The sequence below is a fragment of the Bos javanicus genome, chromosome 10, assembly GCF_032452875.1.
Source record: "Bos javanicus breed banteng chromosome 10, ARS-OSU_banteng_1.0, whole genome shotgun sequence".
NCBI classification, from domain to species: domain Eukaryota; kingdom Metazoa; phylum Chordata; class Mammalia; order Artiodactyla; family Bovidae; genus Bos; species Bos javanicus.
Window position 1 is genome coordinate 67,382,455 of NC_083877.1, and position 16,430 is coordinate 67,398,884.

Sequence of the window (16,430 nt, forward strand, 5' to 3'; positions counted from 1 at the left end):
TTAGGACAGAAGCTGCTAGGCAATTAAGAGAGAATGAGAAATAGTTCTTTTCTGTGTTAGTAAGTACAGAGAAAAAGGTTGACACGTATTATCTTAACTTGTCCTATCCAATACAGAGCTACTGCATGTGGGTCCTATGTGGCTATCTGAAAGTCAATGAGATTACACAAAATTTAAAAAGAAAATCTGGTTTTTACTCCCACTACCCAAATGTCAGGTGGTACATGTCAACACCACCTATGGCTAATGCCTACCATACTGGGCAGTGTAGACAGAACATTTGTATCATCAGAGAGTTCTGTGGATGCACTGCTCTAAATTCTCAGTGCTGGTTACTGAGGAGACTATCAGCTGTACTATCTCACTGATACAATAAGCAAATATTACTTACAGAGTAATAAAATACTGCAACAGAGCAGAATTCCTTTTTTTTTTTTTAAGTGTACAACTCATGTAAGATTTCTGGAAAAGCCCTGAAAAAATTTTATGAAACATGAAACTGCCTTTTTCCATTACCAAGATTTAGGTACGGCTTCCCCAAAGAGAATAAAGGATAAGTAAAAATCTGACATACTAGTTGGTTTTTAGAAAGTATGATTTATCTATTCTATGATGTCTCCATAAACGGGGACATCCGGAAGCTTACAACAACATTCAAATGTTTATAATGTTTAACACTTGTCTAAGCAGTGTGATGGTACAAGATACAGAATACATTACAGGACTGTTCAGTGGGGAAAATGCTCCCCTCTCCAAAGCAGTGTGAGAGACATCTGAGAACAGATTCACAGGAACCGCGATCAATTTAGGAATAAACTGGCAATGAGATGCTTTCACTTTTAAAAGATATTAGTCTTTAAAAACCAAGATTTTAAGTTTTTGATAGAAAAACTAGAAAACTTAGATAGAAACTTAGAAAAACTGGGATGAGATTCTTTATAGTCTTTTATAACTTTTTTCCATACAACATAATTTAATAATAGAACATTTAGAACATAAGCAAAATTCACTTATATCACATCTCTAAGTATTTAAAAATTATGAATGATGCTTATGATAAAAAAGCAGGCATCACAAAAGAGAAGAACGAGACTGTTAGCCTGACTCCTTCCCACTATTCAGGGGTAACTGTGTATCTTTTCAGACTTTGAAGAGCATATATATTTAAAACACATACACAAATGGAATCATACTTTACCAGAGCCTACTATTTGAGTTTTTTTTTTCATTAAAAAAATATACCTTGGATATCATTCCATACCAGTGCATACAGACTGACCACATACTTTTTAACAGCTACGCAGTATCATAATTAGCTCATTCTGTTTGATGAATATTTAATTATATATTAATTTTACTAAGAACAATGCAGACAATCAGAATCTTTACCCGTAAATCTCTATATTCATGTGCACTTTCTTAGGAGGAAAACTGCTGGATGTATTTATACCACATATGCATTACGAAAGCAACAAACTACCACCAAGCTGTCCCTCAAATATGCCAATATGCACTTCCACCAACAGTGAATAAAAGTGTAATCAATCAAACTCCTTATTTTCATATGTTATCATCATTTTGTCCCAGTTTATATTCATTTTGCCAGGGTCTTCAACAGACATAATTTTTAAACATTTATGTAGTGTATCAAATGTTTTACTTTATGGATTATAAAGGTCTGCTCACCTTCAGATTATATAAACACTCTCCCATATTTTCTTTTAATATTTTAGCTTATTTTTCAATTAACCCATCTAGAAAATGTATGTTCATGAGTAATTTTTTTTTAAAAAGAGCATCTAACTGTTCTTGTATATTTCTGTCAGCATCAGACCTCATAATTATTCATTATTATGAGGTGGTTCCATAATTAACTGCCAATACCCTGTTTTTGGTATCTAAGTGAAATATGTGAGAAGCCTGCACTAGAAATACATTCACAGAGAACTACCAAAAAATGATCACAAATAAATTTAAGTTCAAAATCATTTTTTAAGTTCTGCCAATTTAAAAACATCTAACCTCAAGTTTAAAGAATATTATTTAAATACGTCTTATTCTTACCAATTGATCTGTCATCCATTTTCCTTCCATAGCTTTTAATACTCTGTTTGGAGAAGAGATAAAGGAAATAAGCTCTTAAAATAATAAAATTGGTAAAGCTCAAAAATGCAAAATCAACAACTTTTTAAAATAAGGTCTTAGAAAACTCTGGATATACCAAAGTGGGGTATAAGTATTTAAAAATGTTTTCCAAATCCCCTGCTTTCTGCAATTCTTTCCTCACCTGCTTCCTTCTGCACTTTTAGTATGGCACTTTTGTATTTGTGTAAATTCAAGAAACTTCCATAACAGCCATCGCCTTTGCTCTCCATCATAATCAATAATTTCCATCAGTCGTAAGTAATAATAACGAGACCCTGATGTTGGAAAAGATTGAAGGCAAAAGGAGAAGGGGGTGACAGAGGATGAAATGGTCGGGTGGCATCACCGACTCAATGCACATGAGTCTGAGCAAACTCTGGGAGATAATTAGGGCAGAGAAGCCTGGTGAGCTGCAGTCTATGGGGTCACAAACAGTTGAACACAACGTAGCAATCCAACAACAACATAAGATAATTCATGATCCAAAATGCTATCATCAGTTCCCCCACTTTAAAATGGCACAAGTCAGTGTAGGCTAAAATTTGTGCTATAGAATGAAGTGTTCTATAGGAAAAAAGTTAAGTTTCTATGTTAGAGGAAGTCAGAGAAATGACCAAGTAAAATAAATCCAAGCAGGTTTCTCTAATGCAGGGCATCTCTGAAGAGTTCATCTGCTCATAAATGTATTAATCACGTCTGGGGTCTGGATGGAGAACAGTGACTGGACCAATTTGGGACAAAATGTTCTACAGGATAATTTCCAAATCCAGAGGATGAGAGATTTGTCAGAGGTGCTTGTTAATACTCAGATTTCTGGGCCTCCCCTCAGACCTACTGAATCAGAATATCTGAGGATAGACTCCGAGAATCTACATTTTTAACCAGAACACCAAGTTAATTTAATCTTATGTAGATGATCTAGAGACCACACTTGGCAAAACCCTCATACAGAAGAACAAAGACAAAGAGAAGCAATAACGTCCTACACGAGCCACCACCACCAGTGCAATACGCTTTCTCTACTGGACCCATTTACAGGGTCACTCTCCGATTCACCCATTCAGTCACTGTGCCTGCTGTTAACCAGGCACCATGTTTGAGCCCACTGTTTTCCAGAAACCCGATTTTTCCAAAATCTCTTATTTTGGTTTCTCCCAGATACAGTGCTCTTCACATGTTGAGATCTGTATCCTAAATTCAATAAATTAGCAACCCACATATCTGCGTACCACAGCATTGAAATAAACCATGTGGTGACCAGATAACCCCCACAAATTAGAAAGCAAAATGAAAACTCACTCTTTTTGAAATTCTTCTTGCTTGCTCTTAAGCTGGCTTAACCTTTCCTTCTTGTCTATAAACCTGTAAGAAAAAAATGCAGTATTTTATTTAAATGTTCATTTTTTTTCCAGTCAAATGAGATTATGTAAATTCCTGAGAGCCAATCATTTCTGCAGACTCATCCAGAAATGTCACTGTCCAAACATATCTTCTCGATGGGATGCACGCGGCTGCCTACCATTTTACTTAAAACTAGGTTACTTAAAACTAGGTTCATATTCTCAGCTTTAAAACTCTTTCATGGATTTATAAATATATGTCTATAGGTTTCTTCATGCCTAGGTTAAATTATATTCCAAAACAGGCAAATCAGAGCACTAAAGTGAGTTTGAATCCAAGGAAACTGAGGCCCCCATTATAAATAATCATCATTATTAAACTTAACTGAACCCTGCTCTCATCTATAAATTGGTGCCTCAGTTCAGTTCAGTCGCTCAGTCGTCTCCAACTCTGCGACCCCATGGACTGCAGCACGTCAGGCCTCCCTGTCCATCACTAACTCCTGGAGTTTGCTCAAACTCATGTTCACTGAGTCCGTGATGCCATCCAACCATCTTATTCTCTGTCATTCCCTTGTCCTTCCACCTTCAATCTTTCCCAGCATCAGGGTCTTTTCACATGAGTCAGTTCTTCACATCAGGTGGCCAGACTACTGGAGTTTCAGCTTCAGCATCAGTCCTTCCAATGAATATTTAGGGATGATTTCCTTTAGGATTGACTGGTTGGATCTCCCTGCTGTTCAAGGGATTCTCAAGAGTCTTCTCCAACACCATAGTTCAAAAGCCATCAATTCTTTGGTGCTCAGCTTTTTTTATAGTCCAACTCTCACATTCATACATGACTACTGGAAAAACCAGAGCTTCGACTAGATGGACCTTTGTTAGCAAAGTAATGTCCAATTTTTTCTCACTAAATTTATTGCTAGGCATTACGGCTAGCAAGTCACTATTATTAATAAAGTTAAAAGGAAAGAATATCACATCACAGATCATTTTTTATATTTGTCAGTGTTCTACCCTTATTTTTATTTTCTTCCTGCTACGTTATTGGGGATTTAGTTTGCTTTTTTTTATTTTTTGGAGTGTAAGGTAAAAATTTCAATCATCAAAATTTAAGCCTCTCCTTAAGTTACAAATTTCCACCAGAGTATTGCTTAAGCTAAACCCTTAACATTTTTGAACTGCTGTATTTTATCATTTAGTTTGAAATTTCTAATTTTCTGTAAAATTCCCTCTGATCAAGAATTTATTCATAAGTGTATCACTCAACTTCCAGATATACCAGCTTTTTAGGTAACTTACTGTTATTTTTCTACTTTAACTCTGACGTGGTCCCAGAATACATTAGATTTCAATCTTGTAATTTGAGACTGTCTTATGGCCTTCCATATGATGTGCTCGCCTCGGTGAAAGTTCCATGTGCACTTGAAAGAATGTATATTTTATAGTTCCTGGGTACAGAGTTCTATAAACATTAACCACCTGAAGGTGGCAAGCAGTGATAGTCAAATCTTCTAGATCTGTGCTGTTCAACACAGCAGCCATCAGGTATATGTGGCTACTGAGTACCTAACATGTGACCATAATGGCCCTAAAAGTCTCTTCCTTAAAATAATAGTAAAATAATCTCTTCCTCAAAATAAGAAAAATTTTTAAAAAATGCATGAGTAATAACATGCAACAGACTGGTTCAAATTGGGAAAGGAGTACATCAAAGCTGTATATAGTCACCCTGCTTATTTAACCTATGTGCAGAGTACATCATGCGAAATGCCAGACTGGATGAAGCACAAGCTGAAATCAAGGTTGGTGGGAGAAATATCAATAACCTCAGATATGCAGATGATACCACCCTTATGTTAGAAAATGAAGAAGAATTAAAGATCAAAGTGAAAGAGGAGTGAAAAAGTTGGCTTAAAACTCAACATTCAAAAAACTAAGATCATGGCATCTGGTCCCATCACTTCATGGCAAATAGATGGGGAAACAATGAAAACAGTGACAGACTATCTTTTTGGGGGGCTCCAAAATCACTGCAGACGGTGACTGCAGTCATGAAATTAAAAGACGCTTGCTCCTTGGATGGAAAGCTATTACCAACCTGGACAGCATATTAAAAAGCAGAGAGATTATTACTATGCCGACAAAGGTCCATCTAGTCAAAGCTATGGTTTCTCTAGTAGTCATGTACGAATGTGAGAACTGGATCATAAAGAAAGCTGAGTGCCAAAGAATTGATGCTTTTGACCTGTGGTGTTAGAGAAGACTCTTGAGAGTCCCTTGGACTGCAAGGAGATCAAACCAGTTCTAAAAGAAAGCAGTCCTGAATATTTACTGGAAGAACTGATTTTGAAGCTGAAGCTCCAATACTTTGGCCACAGGATACGAAGAACTGACTCATTAGAAAAGACCCTGATGCTGGGAAAGACTGAAGGCAGGAGGAGAAGGGGACGATAGAGGATGAGATGGCTGGATGGCATTACCGACTTGATGGACATCAGTTTGAGCAAGCTCCAGGAGTTGGTGATGGACAGGGAAGCCAGGCGTGCTACAGTCCATGGGTCACAAAGAGTAAGACATGACTGAGCGACTGAACTGAACTGAATATCATGCAATGATTTTGAATTGAGCTAACAGTGGCTTATTAACTGCTTTCAAAGAAATAAAGGTAATGTTACCCACCATGGTAACATGGTATGGAGTCCAGAATTAGGCTTTTGGCTATCTCCTGATTTCCCAGTCTAAATGAAAACAATTCAACAGAATCGTAACATAAAACCAGAACCATAACAGCCCTAAAAATCTCTTCCTTGAAATAATCCAGACACAGAAGTCTAACACACTATTTTTATAATCCCACATCTGAAATATCCCCAGATATCTACTTCTAAATGGAAGGGATAAAATGCCCTAATTATGACTCTGCCATTTCATAGTCACTGAAAATGTACCACATATATTAAACAAGAAAGGAAATCAGACAATATTATATGTGACAGAATTATATACATAAGTGGCTAAATTAAAATTAAATTAAAAATTCACTTTCTCAGTGACACTCTCACATTTCAACAGCTACATATGGCTGGAGGCCACTTTACTGGATGCACAGATATGCAGCATCATTGCACAGAGTACTGGGTAGTACTGCAAAGGCCAGTGAGGTGGTGACTACAGGAACCATTAGAAAACTCAGAAACCAATGTAGAATGTGGACAAATTCATAGGTTCACCAAATAATTTATCAGGCTTTTACTATGTGCCTGCAGCTTACTACAGAGCACTTTACAGAACGTTAAGAAATCTAATCATTCATTTTCTGCAACTGGCTGTGTGCCAGACGTGGCACTTGTGATATGCTTCCATTCCTTATACTGAAAATGAGAAACAAATGTGGTATTTACTTCTCCCTTACTGAGGTAACGCGTGATTCATGCTCTTGATCACCTGAAAGGAGATGACAAACTCACAAGATTCATCAACCTGTGTCAACAAAGGGCTGACATGAAGGAGAAAATCCTGCTTTCAAAGGCTATCAAAGTGCTCCTTTCAGGTCTGTTGTAAAGATTCCACTTTGCACTAACACAAATTGGGATGATGACACTGTCCAGCTTTGTATCAGGCTGGTTAGTTCTCCTGGGTTGTTAGAAAGAAACCCAAACTTAAAACACAAAAATACAGATGGCAGCAGGAATAACAAACAGGAGATGGCAATTCCTCCTGTACGGAACGCATCAGGAGTCATGTCACTCTTCATGAAGGAAATGAGAAAACAGGTAGTGTGAGCAGAGCAAAAGAGCAGATGGTATCAAGGAATGTGCCTGGTCAGCAAGCCAACTGCTCACCAGCACCTCGTCCATTCTCTGCATTTTCCAGTCCAGGACTCGTGGAGATAGGTTAGGGAAGGAAAAGAAAAAAGGAGAAGGGGGAAACGCATATTTTATTTTATACACTGTCTTTCAAGCTGGGTTATTACATAAAATGTTTTCTATCTTTTTCCACGTCAGAACATAAAGACGTGTCTCATTATAGAATTTCACTGAATGGACATCATGTAACTTATTCACAGAAACTCCTGCTGAGGAACACTGCCATTGCTTCCAAATTTACACTACTATCAATAATGTTAGAAATGAATATCCTGGTGCACAAATCTTTTAAGCTTTTAGGTTTCTCTACAGGAAATTCTTGCAAATAAACTGCTAGGTCAGATATTCATATGCAAACATCTGGCAGTTATCTTTAAATTTCTTCTGAAATCATTTCATACAATATTTCCAATCCCACCAGCCTGTTCTCATGCTCTCAGCTCTGCACTTTTTATTCTTTACTAACATGCCTGGCTTCCCACTCCCTTCCTTCAAAGATAGTTTACAATTCATTTACTTGCCTTTCTTCATTATTTCTTATTGGCTACTTTTCATTTGTTATTCTATGTCCTTTGTTCACTTTTCTATAGTTTTTTTAAAGGGTTATTAGGAAAATTAGTGATTTTCCTTTCATACATCTTGAAATTCTTTCTCAATTTTCTTAGTGACTATTATGGTTCTGCTCTGCAAAAATTCCAAAATTTTGTGCAGATACATTTATTCATTTTCTTGTTGCTGGATGGCTCTATAGTTTTGCATTGTTTTCTGAAAGGAATCTGCCAGTGAACCTGTACCATGCATGCATCAGGGCTTTTAAACACTTTTTTAATATTTTCTTTCCCAATTTAAAAATGTCTTTTGTGTTATTTACCAAATTCCTCCAGACTTGTATTAGCTTTTCTCCCCCCTAAAAAAGGATTCCCTTAAGTCGACTTTAAACCATGCCCCTGTGATAGAGACTGGTGAGAACCAGGAGCAGGCGGTCACATACAGTCTGGTGCTATCAATCCAAGAGACGGTACACAACCCAACTCAGGTTCTGGAGTCACGTCTGCCTGAGCTGCCACTTGAGGATGGGTTAGAGGTGGCCCTACTAAGGGAAGGAAGGCATTACAGGCAGAGGAGACTCTGCTGTTTCACAAGCTAAGAACTTAATCTGTCCTGCCCCAGAGAACTTCACCAGACCAGGGGGACAGCAGGGTGACGAGGATCAGTTACAAGTGTGAGCCGCCATCGCTCCACGCTGCGCCATGGCCACAGATCGTCCTGGGTGACTGAGTGGATCTGGCCACAAGCAGGACTGGTCACCTAAGTCTGTCCCATGAGAGCGGGAAAGCAGCACCCAGGCACGCACCCTATCAGGAGTCCTATTAATTCTGTGCGAGATGATCAGTAACACCGTTAGACCATCGACTACATCTTGCTGAGCACTGACTAGGTGCCTTTCATAAAATAAGTCTCACCTTCCATCGCCGCCCAGTCCTTCCCCTCATCCTAGCGCTTCACATTCACTTGTGCCTAGGGTTACAGCAACAGAGAAGTCCAAGAAACACTATTCCTGTATTTTAAGAAAGGCAAACAGAACAACCCCACAAAACTTTCAAATATGCAATTGAGGGCCTTAAGAATTAGTCAACCCTTATATTCCTTGGGTTTCTTAAATCTGAAAGGAGAAAATAAGCACTGACAGCTTTCAAATCAGTGGGGGGGAATTTCCCCCAGCTCCGATTTGGACACAGGTTTGGTGAAGAGTTGATGATTCTGGCTCTAGAAATAAGGCAGTGAGACTTATCAGGTAAGAAAGAGCACAAATTTTCTTGGAAAAGAGCATAGCAATCTCTATTATACAAGCAGAAAGGGTTAAAGAACGGAGTATTTCTTGAACTAGGATACTATCAATAACACAGCAAAAATTACTAGCATTCACATTTTTCTCCCTTAAGTTCTTTTAGGCATTCAAGGGTATGACGTTTATGGACAAATGCAATATGAAAAAACACAGTCCTTATCCTATGTTAGAGTATTTAAAGTATGAGAAAATACACAACTTCGACAATGTGGGTTTCATCAATTGTAAATACTACAGTACCACACAGTCTGAAGTTGATTCAATCTGTGGGTGCAGAGCAACCACAGATAAAAAGAGGGCTGACTATAAATTATAGATGAATTAACCCCTGTTGTTCAAGGCTTAACTGTAGCAAAAACATACTCCACTGGCAGGAATGAAGGTTAAGTCATTAGTAGAAAATACAGACAGAGCACTGTTTAGTTCCTCACTTGTAAAATGAAAATAATGATTATCCTACTTGATTATAGGGATTAAATAAGATAAATGTGAAAGCATCAGGTACAGGCACTTAACAGGCAATACAGGCTAGTTTCCCTTTTCTTCGTTGCAATCAGTGATTTTGCACTTAATCCTCCCAATGTATTAAATGTATGTATGTATTTCAGATCTGGAGGTCAATGTAAGAATTAACATAGCCCAGCAGTAAGTAAGGCACAACTACTCTGAGCTTCCTCATCTTAAAAACAGGTTAATAACTCATGGTTTTGTTACCAGGGAACAAATGAGACAATACTTGTGAAATCCTTTTACAAATTCTGAAGGGTACACATAATGGTTAAGAGTAGCCAGTGATACTGATTGAAACAAGAATTATACTTTCTTAGGAGATCCACATGTATTGTTGTAAATACAATTAATAAGCTACATGGGATGGGAGCTGTGACCTTTCCTGAAAGAGATAACCGAAGTGAGCAGGTTGATTAAACTCTTGTCTCAAGATGGGAGTCCAGGTACCTATGGAGCTTTTATTCTGCTGAGTGGGGTACACAGATGTGGGTCCAGAACCGAATCCTCGTGAAAACAAACTTTTATAAGCTAAGGACTGACAACCAAAAAGATACTGGAGGGGAAGAGAAATGTCTCAAGAGTAGTTTTTAGGATACATCTTCCTCTCAAAATCTTCAGTAACGTCTAAAATTTCTTGCTTGTCCTCTATCCCACTTCTCAATTTGTCCGGGGCCCATATTTCTGTTTTGTGGTAAAAATGTAGTCCTCAATGCCTAAAACTCATCAGTGAAAGGAGTGCTGTATCACTCCTAATGCTGTGTACTTATGAAAGCAATATCCATCTACTCACAAAATGCCTTTTTTTTTTGATCCACACTTTAAAATAACTGGTTTCTAAACCAGCATGTAGAGGTTCCTGGGTATCCTCAGATTATCCCCCCTGTCTCATTCTTACCCCCTATCATAAACTGGTAAGCAATTTTTTCAAGTTTTGAGTGGAAAGATTATTTCAACTTGTCAGTTATCTGTTGGGTAACAGTGTTATTTCTAGTACCAGATAAAGGTTTAATCCAGAAAACTACTTTCCTGTTAAAAGACCTGCAATTTTAAAATGTTCTCTGGTACAAGATTCAAAGAAGATGGTGTTGAGAGTATTGCTTAAAATCATTCCTCTTCATCTCTGAAGGACGCAAACAAGTCAAAAGACAGACGCAAAAGCAGAGATGTGGGCAGTGTCTCAGGACTGGGCCGAGGTGGGAGGTGAAGAAAGGATAGTGCTGATGAGGGTACCAAGGCTATTAGGAAGTATCCCACTGAATAATAACCAAAAATAAAAACCAAAACTAGCAAGTTCAAGTATTTTTCAATCAATCTAACTGCCAAACTCATACTGTCCACAAAACTACATAAAGATGCATGTTCCCTTTTTAGAAGTCAAAAGAATTATTAGGAGACACATTTATTCTTTAATATTGAATTTTCCTTGAACTGCTAAACCATTAGAACCTGTATATTCAGCTAGTCTATTAATGAAACCTGAAAAAAAATCTACATTTATAGGAACTTTGATATGTACATCACATTCAAGATCCTTGCAGGCACAGCTAATCTAGGTGACTTACTGAAAAGAACCAGGGGTTAAACAAGGGTATTTAAATCATGCTGAAGCTTCCATATTTTATTTCCAAGTGGTTTCCCAGTCAGTGAGTTTTCTCATAAAGTAAGAGGGGGAAAAAGGGTCTGAAAGTAAAGCACAGAATACAAAATTTTTCATAAATACTGAAGACCAGAGAATATCTCACAACCAACCTTTGGCCCAAGATATCTAAGGCTTATTAGTAGTCAGTGCAAATCCTCGAGAGCAGAAATCTGCCTTTCTCTTATCTGCTGGAATATTTCACGCCAATAACTGTACCCAATGAGCTCATTAAAACTGATCTGGCCATCAGGACAGGGTCCTGGGTCTCAAGAGATTCTTGCATCCTACTACATGCTGGACACAGCAAACTCCTCTTCTTTAGAAATACACACTTCAGAAAAGGGGATGATTGAAGGTGAAGTGAAGCTCTCTTATCCCCAAACCTTAACTTTCTTTTTCATTTCTAAATTCTGAACGATCCTGGTATTTATTTTTCATCTTTCTGCTTCGTCATAAAAAGAAATCCACTGTAACACATCCCTGTCCTGAAAATAATTCATATTTCCGTTTCTAAAATGGTCCCGCCTTTACCATTTCCTTCAACAATCTGCTTATTATGTTCCTGCCCAGCGCTGCACTAACCACCAGGATGGGATGGAACAAAAGCAGAATTCACTCCTGTGTGGAACTACTGATACATTCTGGATGCAGTTACCTTCCGCAGATAAGTGACACCACTTATCATGCTCAATACCATGAAAGAATTGAGTACTGTGACAGAAATGGGAGGACAGATGGAAGTGGGGACCTACCTTAGTGAAGGTCAGGCAAAGTCTCGCTGAGGAAGTGCATTTAAGTTGAGACATGAAAGGCAAAATGCCAATCAGGAGGAACAGTGTTCCAGGCAGAGGGAATAGTAAAGAAAAAGGCCCCTGGATGGAAGAGTTCCATGTGTTTGAGGATGTGAGAGAAAGCCCAATTACTGAGCTGTGAACATGAGGGAATGTGGTGAGAGTTTACTTTTTGAGTGCTTAATACATGCTAGACATTATGTTAAGTAATTCAGTGCATGCTCTTATGTAAGTACTACCAGAAACCTATGAAACTTCAAAATCACATAACAAGTGGTGGAGCTTGGATTCAATTCAATGCAGCTTGAATCCAAAGATCACATTTTAAACTCAACCTTACAGCCAAAATTAGAAGGTAGGCAGTAGCCAGATCACATAGGGCTTAATAAGCACAGTAAAAAGTTTGAATTTTATTTTCTATAAAGTGAAAAAACACTGAAAGGTTTAAGCAAAACAGTGAGATTATCTGATTTACATCTCTACTGTGGCTGTTGTGTGAGGGCCAGAGGATGGCTAGGGAGGAGCTGTACATGTAAAAGAAAGAAAACAAAGTAGTGGCCAGGAAAGAAATGACAGCAGTCTGGACTAGAAGTAGACAGATGCAAGATCTACTCTGAAGCAGATCAAATTATACCTGTCAATGATTTGGATATGTGGAATAAGAAAAAAAGGAAAAAGCTAGGACAACGCCCAGGTTTCTGGTTTAAGTAACAAACGGGTCATGATGTATAATAATGAAGTGGTTCAGGATCAGACTAAATTTGGGAAGGAAGGGTAGATTGATTCAGTCATTCAACGAATCTTTATTAAGCTTCTACTATGAGGATATAGCAGAGTACAAAATTGTCTTGTTTTCACAGAGCTAACATCACTGGAGTGAGAGGCAGTTACAAATTAATATGCAAACCATAAGATGGTGATAGGTACTATGGAAAACAAGAAATCACATTGTGTGGGGAAGAAAGTTACTATTTTAATTGAATGAATGCTCAGAGTTTCTCTGTAAGGAACAGAGGCCTACGGATTCAAAGAAAGTAGCCTGGAAGCCTAGGAGAAAGGAGTTCCTGGCAGGCTGAATAAGACCGAGGCAGGAGTGTTCTCAGTATGCCTGAGTACTGGCAAGGAGGCCATGATGTTTTGCAGAGTAGCTAAGAGAAAAGCAATAGGAGAACAACTGGGGGACAAACGACATAGAACTTCGGATAAAGACTTTGGCTTTTTTTTTTTTTTTTAAACTTTGGGTAAAAGAGGACACCCCTGGAAGATGTGAACAGAGGAATGGAAGGATGGTATTAATCTGTATGCAATATGAGAAATTACACTATGAAGGAGAAAAGGCAGAAGCAGAGACTCAAGAAGCAATAATCCTCCGGTGGACCAGACCAGGAAGTAGTGAAAGGGCTGGGATTAGGTTTTGAATGGCAGATGGGATTTGTTGATGGGATAAGATACGGTAGCATTAAGAGAGGAGTCAAGGAAGATTGGAAGACTTTTTTTGCCTGTTCCAAAGAATCAGGTCATCATTTACCAGGTTGGGATGAGCATGAGAAAAATAGATTTATTATGGATAATCATGAATTCAGTTTGCCATATGAAGATGGAGATTCTCACTACAAATTTAAATACAAATAGAGCAAACAACTGTTTTCTCAATTTAATAAAGGCCTAGGTTGGAGAAACAAGTCTGGCAGTCTTCAACCTATAGATGATATTTATTTTTTTTATATAGATGATATTTAAATTATAGGAATGGATCTAGGAAAAAGTATATAGAGAAAAGGATCCAGAACTGATCCTCGAAAGACATTGCCATCTCATACCTAGTATTTTTATAATAAAACTGTTTTAATTCTTAAAGCTATTACTTATTACATCAGCAGTTTCTAAATTCATCAACTACATCAATGACTAAAACAATGATGAACTAAAAGATTATATCATAAAAATCTTCTCAAAAGAAAAAGTAATGAACTCCATTCATGATCAGAAGACTATCAGAAACTCAAAAACACTTTCAAATACAGATGTTATATAATCCAGTGGTTAAGTGCATGGCATACGGGTTCAGGCTGCCTGGAATTTAATTCTGGTCCCTACCCTTATTATTTGTGTGACCCAGGGCAAGAAACTGCAGCTTCCTTAGCAGTAAATTAGGGATAATAACTTACTGGGTTGTTGTTAAGGCATTATTATCTGAACTTTTGCACTAAAAAATATTAGCTGGCTTACTGTCACTAAGTTATTGAAACAAAAGTTGGGACTGAGAAAACTTTCAGCTAACCACACTAATTCTACAATTATTTAACCAAGGGCTTGTTTTAGTCACTAGGTCGGTCCAACTCTTTTGTGACCCCATGGACTGTACCCCACCAGGCTCCTCTGTCCATGGATTTCCCAGGCAAGAATACTGGAGTGAGTTGCCATTTCCTTCTCCAGGGCATCTTCCCCACCCAGGGACTGAACCCGGGGCTCCTGCAATGGCAGGTGTATTCTTTACCACTGAGCCACCTGGAAAGCCCAGGACTTGTAGGCCTCTGTTTAAATGTCAAAACAAGGCCAAAACGTGTTCTTAAATTCAATTCTCTTAATAAGGGCTTGCAGCTCCCACTGTGCATTTTTAAAACAGAGGAAACACATCTTCAAACTCCTTAACACTCAAAACAATCTTTGCAAAGGGGAGAAACTAGCTAGATTAGTTTACACATTAGAGTAAGGATGTCTGATAACAAGATCAATCTGTGACACAAACTACCAGGGCCCGAATCCCTCTTAACCAGTTATTTGATTCTCTTCTGGCCTCTTCTCTAGAAAATGAATGTTCTTTTGAAAATAATGATTAAACCAAGCTTTTGCTTGAGCGAGTAACAAAGTACCGAGAATCCAACTCTATGGCAATAATAGGAGAAGACCTTTCCACAGGTACCACCTATTCCTTTTCCCTAGTACCAGAAGCACCGTGAGGTCAGGCTCCTCTCGAGTGGGTTAGGAGGAAACTGCGACCTCTCCTCTTCGGGCCTCCATCCCCGTCCCCGTCCCTTGGGAGCAAAGTACCGGCGCAAAGGAGCTACCCTCGCTACCTCCTCCTCTTTTCGCTGGGCTCCGCGGCCCAGACTCGGCTCCAGGCTCCAGCCTCCGAGCCGGTGGAGACACCCAGAGAAGACAATAGCGCAGGGGCGGCTGCCGTACCTTTCGCGGTCGCGGCCGTCGAAGTAGACGAAATCGCCGCTCTGGACGCACTTGGCGCAGGTCAGCCGCCGGCGGGTGGTGTTGCAGAGAGGGCAGCGCTCGACCGCCACGTACAGCCCCTCCGCGTCGTCCACAGAGTCTACCAGGTCCCGGGCGAGCGGCTGGGGCCCGCAGCCAGGAGCCTCCTGCGCCTGGGCTCCCTTCCCACTGGGAGACGCCATGATAGCATGAGAGCAGAGCCAGTCACGTGGGATTTTGTTTTCAACCAAGTGCATCTTGGGTGAGGAGGAGGGGCCTGGGAGGGGCCTAGCTCGGCGGGAATCCCGCGAGCACCTCTCCAGACCTCGCCTACCCCCAGCTACCGCTGGGTAGGAATTAGGTTAGAGCGGGGAGAGGCAGCGCAACAGAGTGTCATCAGCGGCTCCTTCACGTCCAGGCTACAAATTAACGTCAGAAACTTGTGCAAGACATAGTAATACAGTGCCCTCAGGATTTGGGGAAGACAGATTGCGAACGCATAAGGGAATTTCTGTCATTAGCTGTGGATACTTACTAAATTTGGCTAAAACTACCGCAGAGTTGGATAAGGGAAGTGGGTCTTGGAGCGAGGTGGAATTATGGCTCATGTGATTTCGGGGCAAATTCCTCACCTCTCCTGTGTTCACGTGGAGAAAACTTCAGTGCCCACCCAACGTCGTGAGGATTAACAAGTCAATCCGTTTAATAGTAATCTGATAGTATTTTGCCAATAATAACTAACCAGTGGAAACTACTGAACGTGTAAATCACAGTTGGATCTTTATGAAAAATTTTAATGTCCAGCACTCCGCTTCTATTCTCGGCCATATTCCAAGAATTTCAACTAGGTAGTATTTTAACATGGCTTGATTACTCCAAATTTCTTTCTGTAAGGATAAATAAGGTGGGCCAGAGGATTATATCAGAGTAATTGGTGTTTGAATATGCCTGTAAACTACAGAAGAAAAAAAAATTGGGCTCATAGGTCAAATGATCCAGACCAGTGACTCAAAAGGATTATTTTGACAGGCTATAAATTAATGACTGCCTTAATTTCTCTCTTCAACTAGGGCTTCTCTCCCA

At 39.2% G+C, this 16,430-nt stretch overlaps 1 protein-coding gene across 1 annotated transcript in view; it reads right to left on the bottom strand.

Moving 5' to 3' along the window:
* The window catches only part of ATG14 (autophagy related 14), a 36,907-nt gene extending 21,319 nt beyond the window's left edge, over window positions 1-15,588 (bottom strand). Inside the window, exons 1-3 of the mRNA XM_061428967.1 lie at window positions 15,330-15,588; window positions 3,445-3,507; window positions 2,065-2,107 (exon numbers count right to left, since the gene is read on the bottom strand). Of these exons, the coding sequence (XP_061284951.1) occupies window positions 2,065-2,107; window positions 3,445-3,507; window positions 15,330-15,550 (327 nt within the window). The 5' untranslated portion in view covers window positions 15,551-15,588. The remainder of the gene's footprint in view (window positions 1-2,064; window positions 2,108-3,444; window positions 3,508-15,329) is intronic.
* Between the last annotated feature and the right edge of the window lie 842 nt (window positions 15,589-16,430).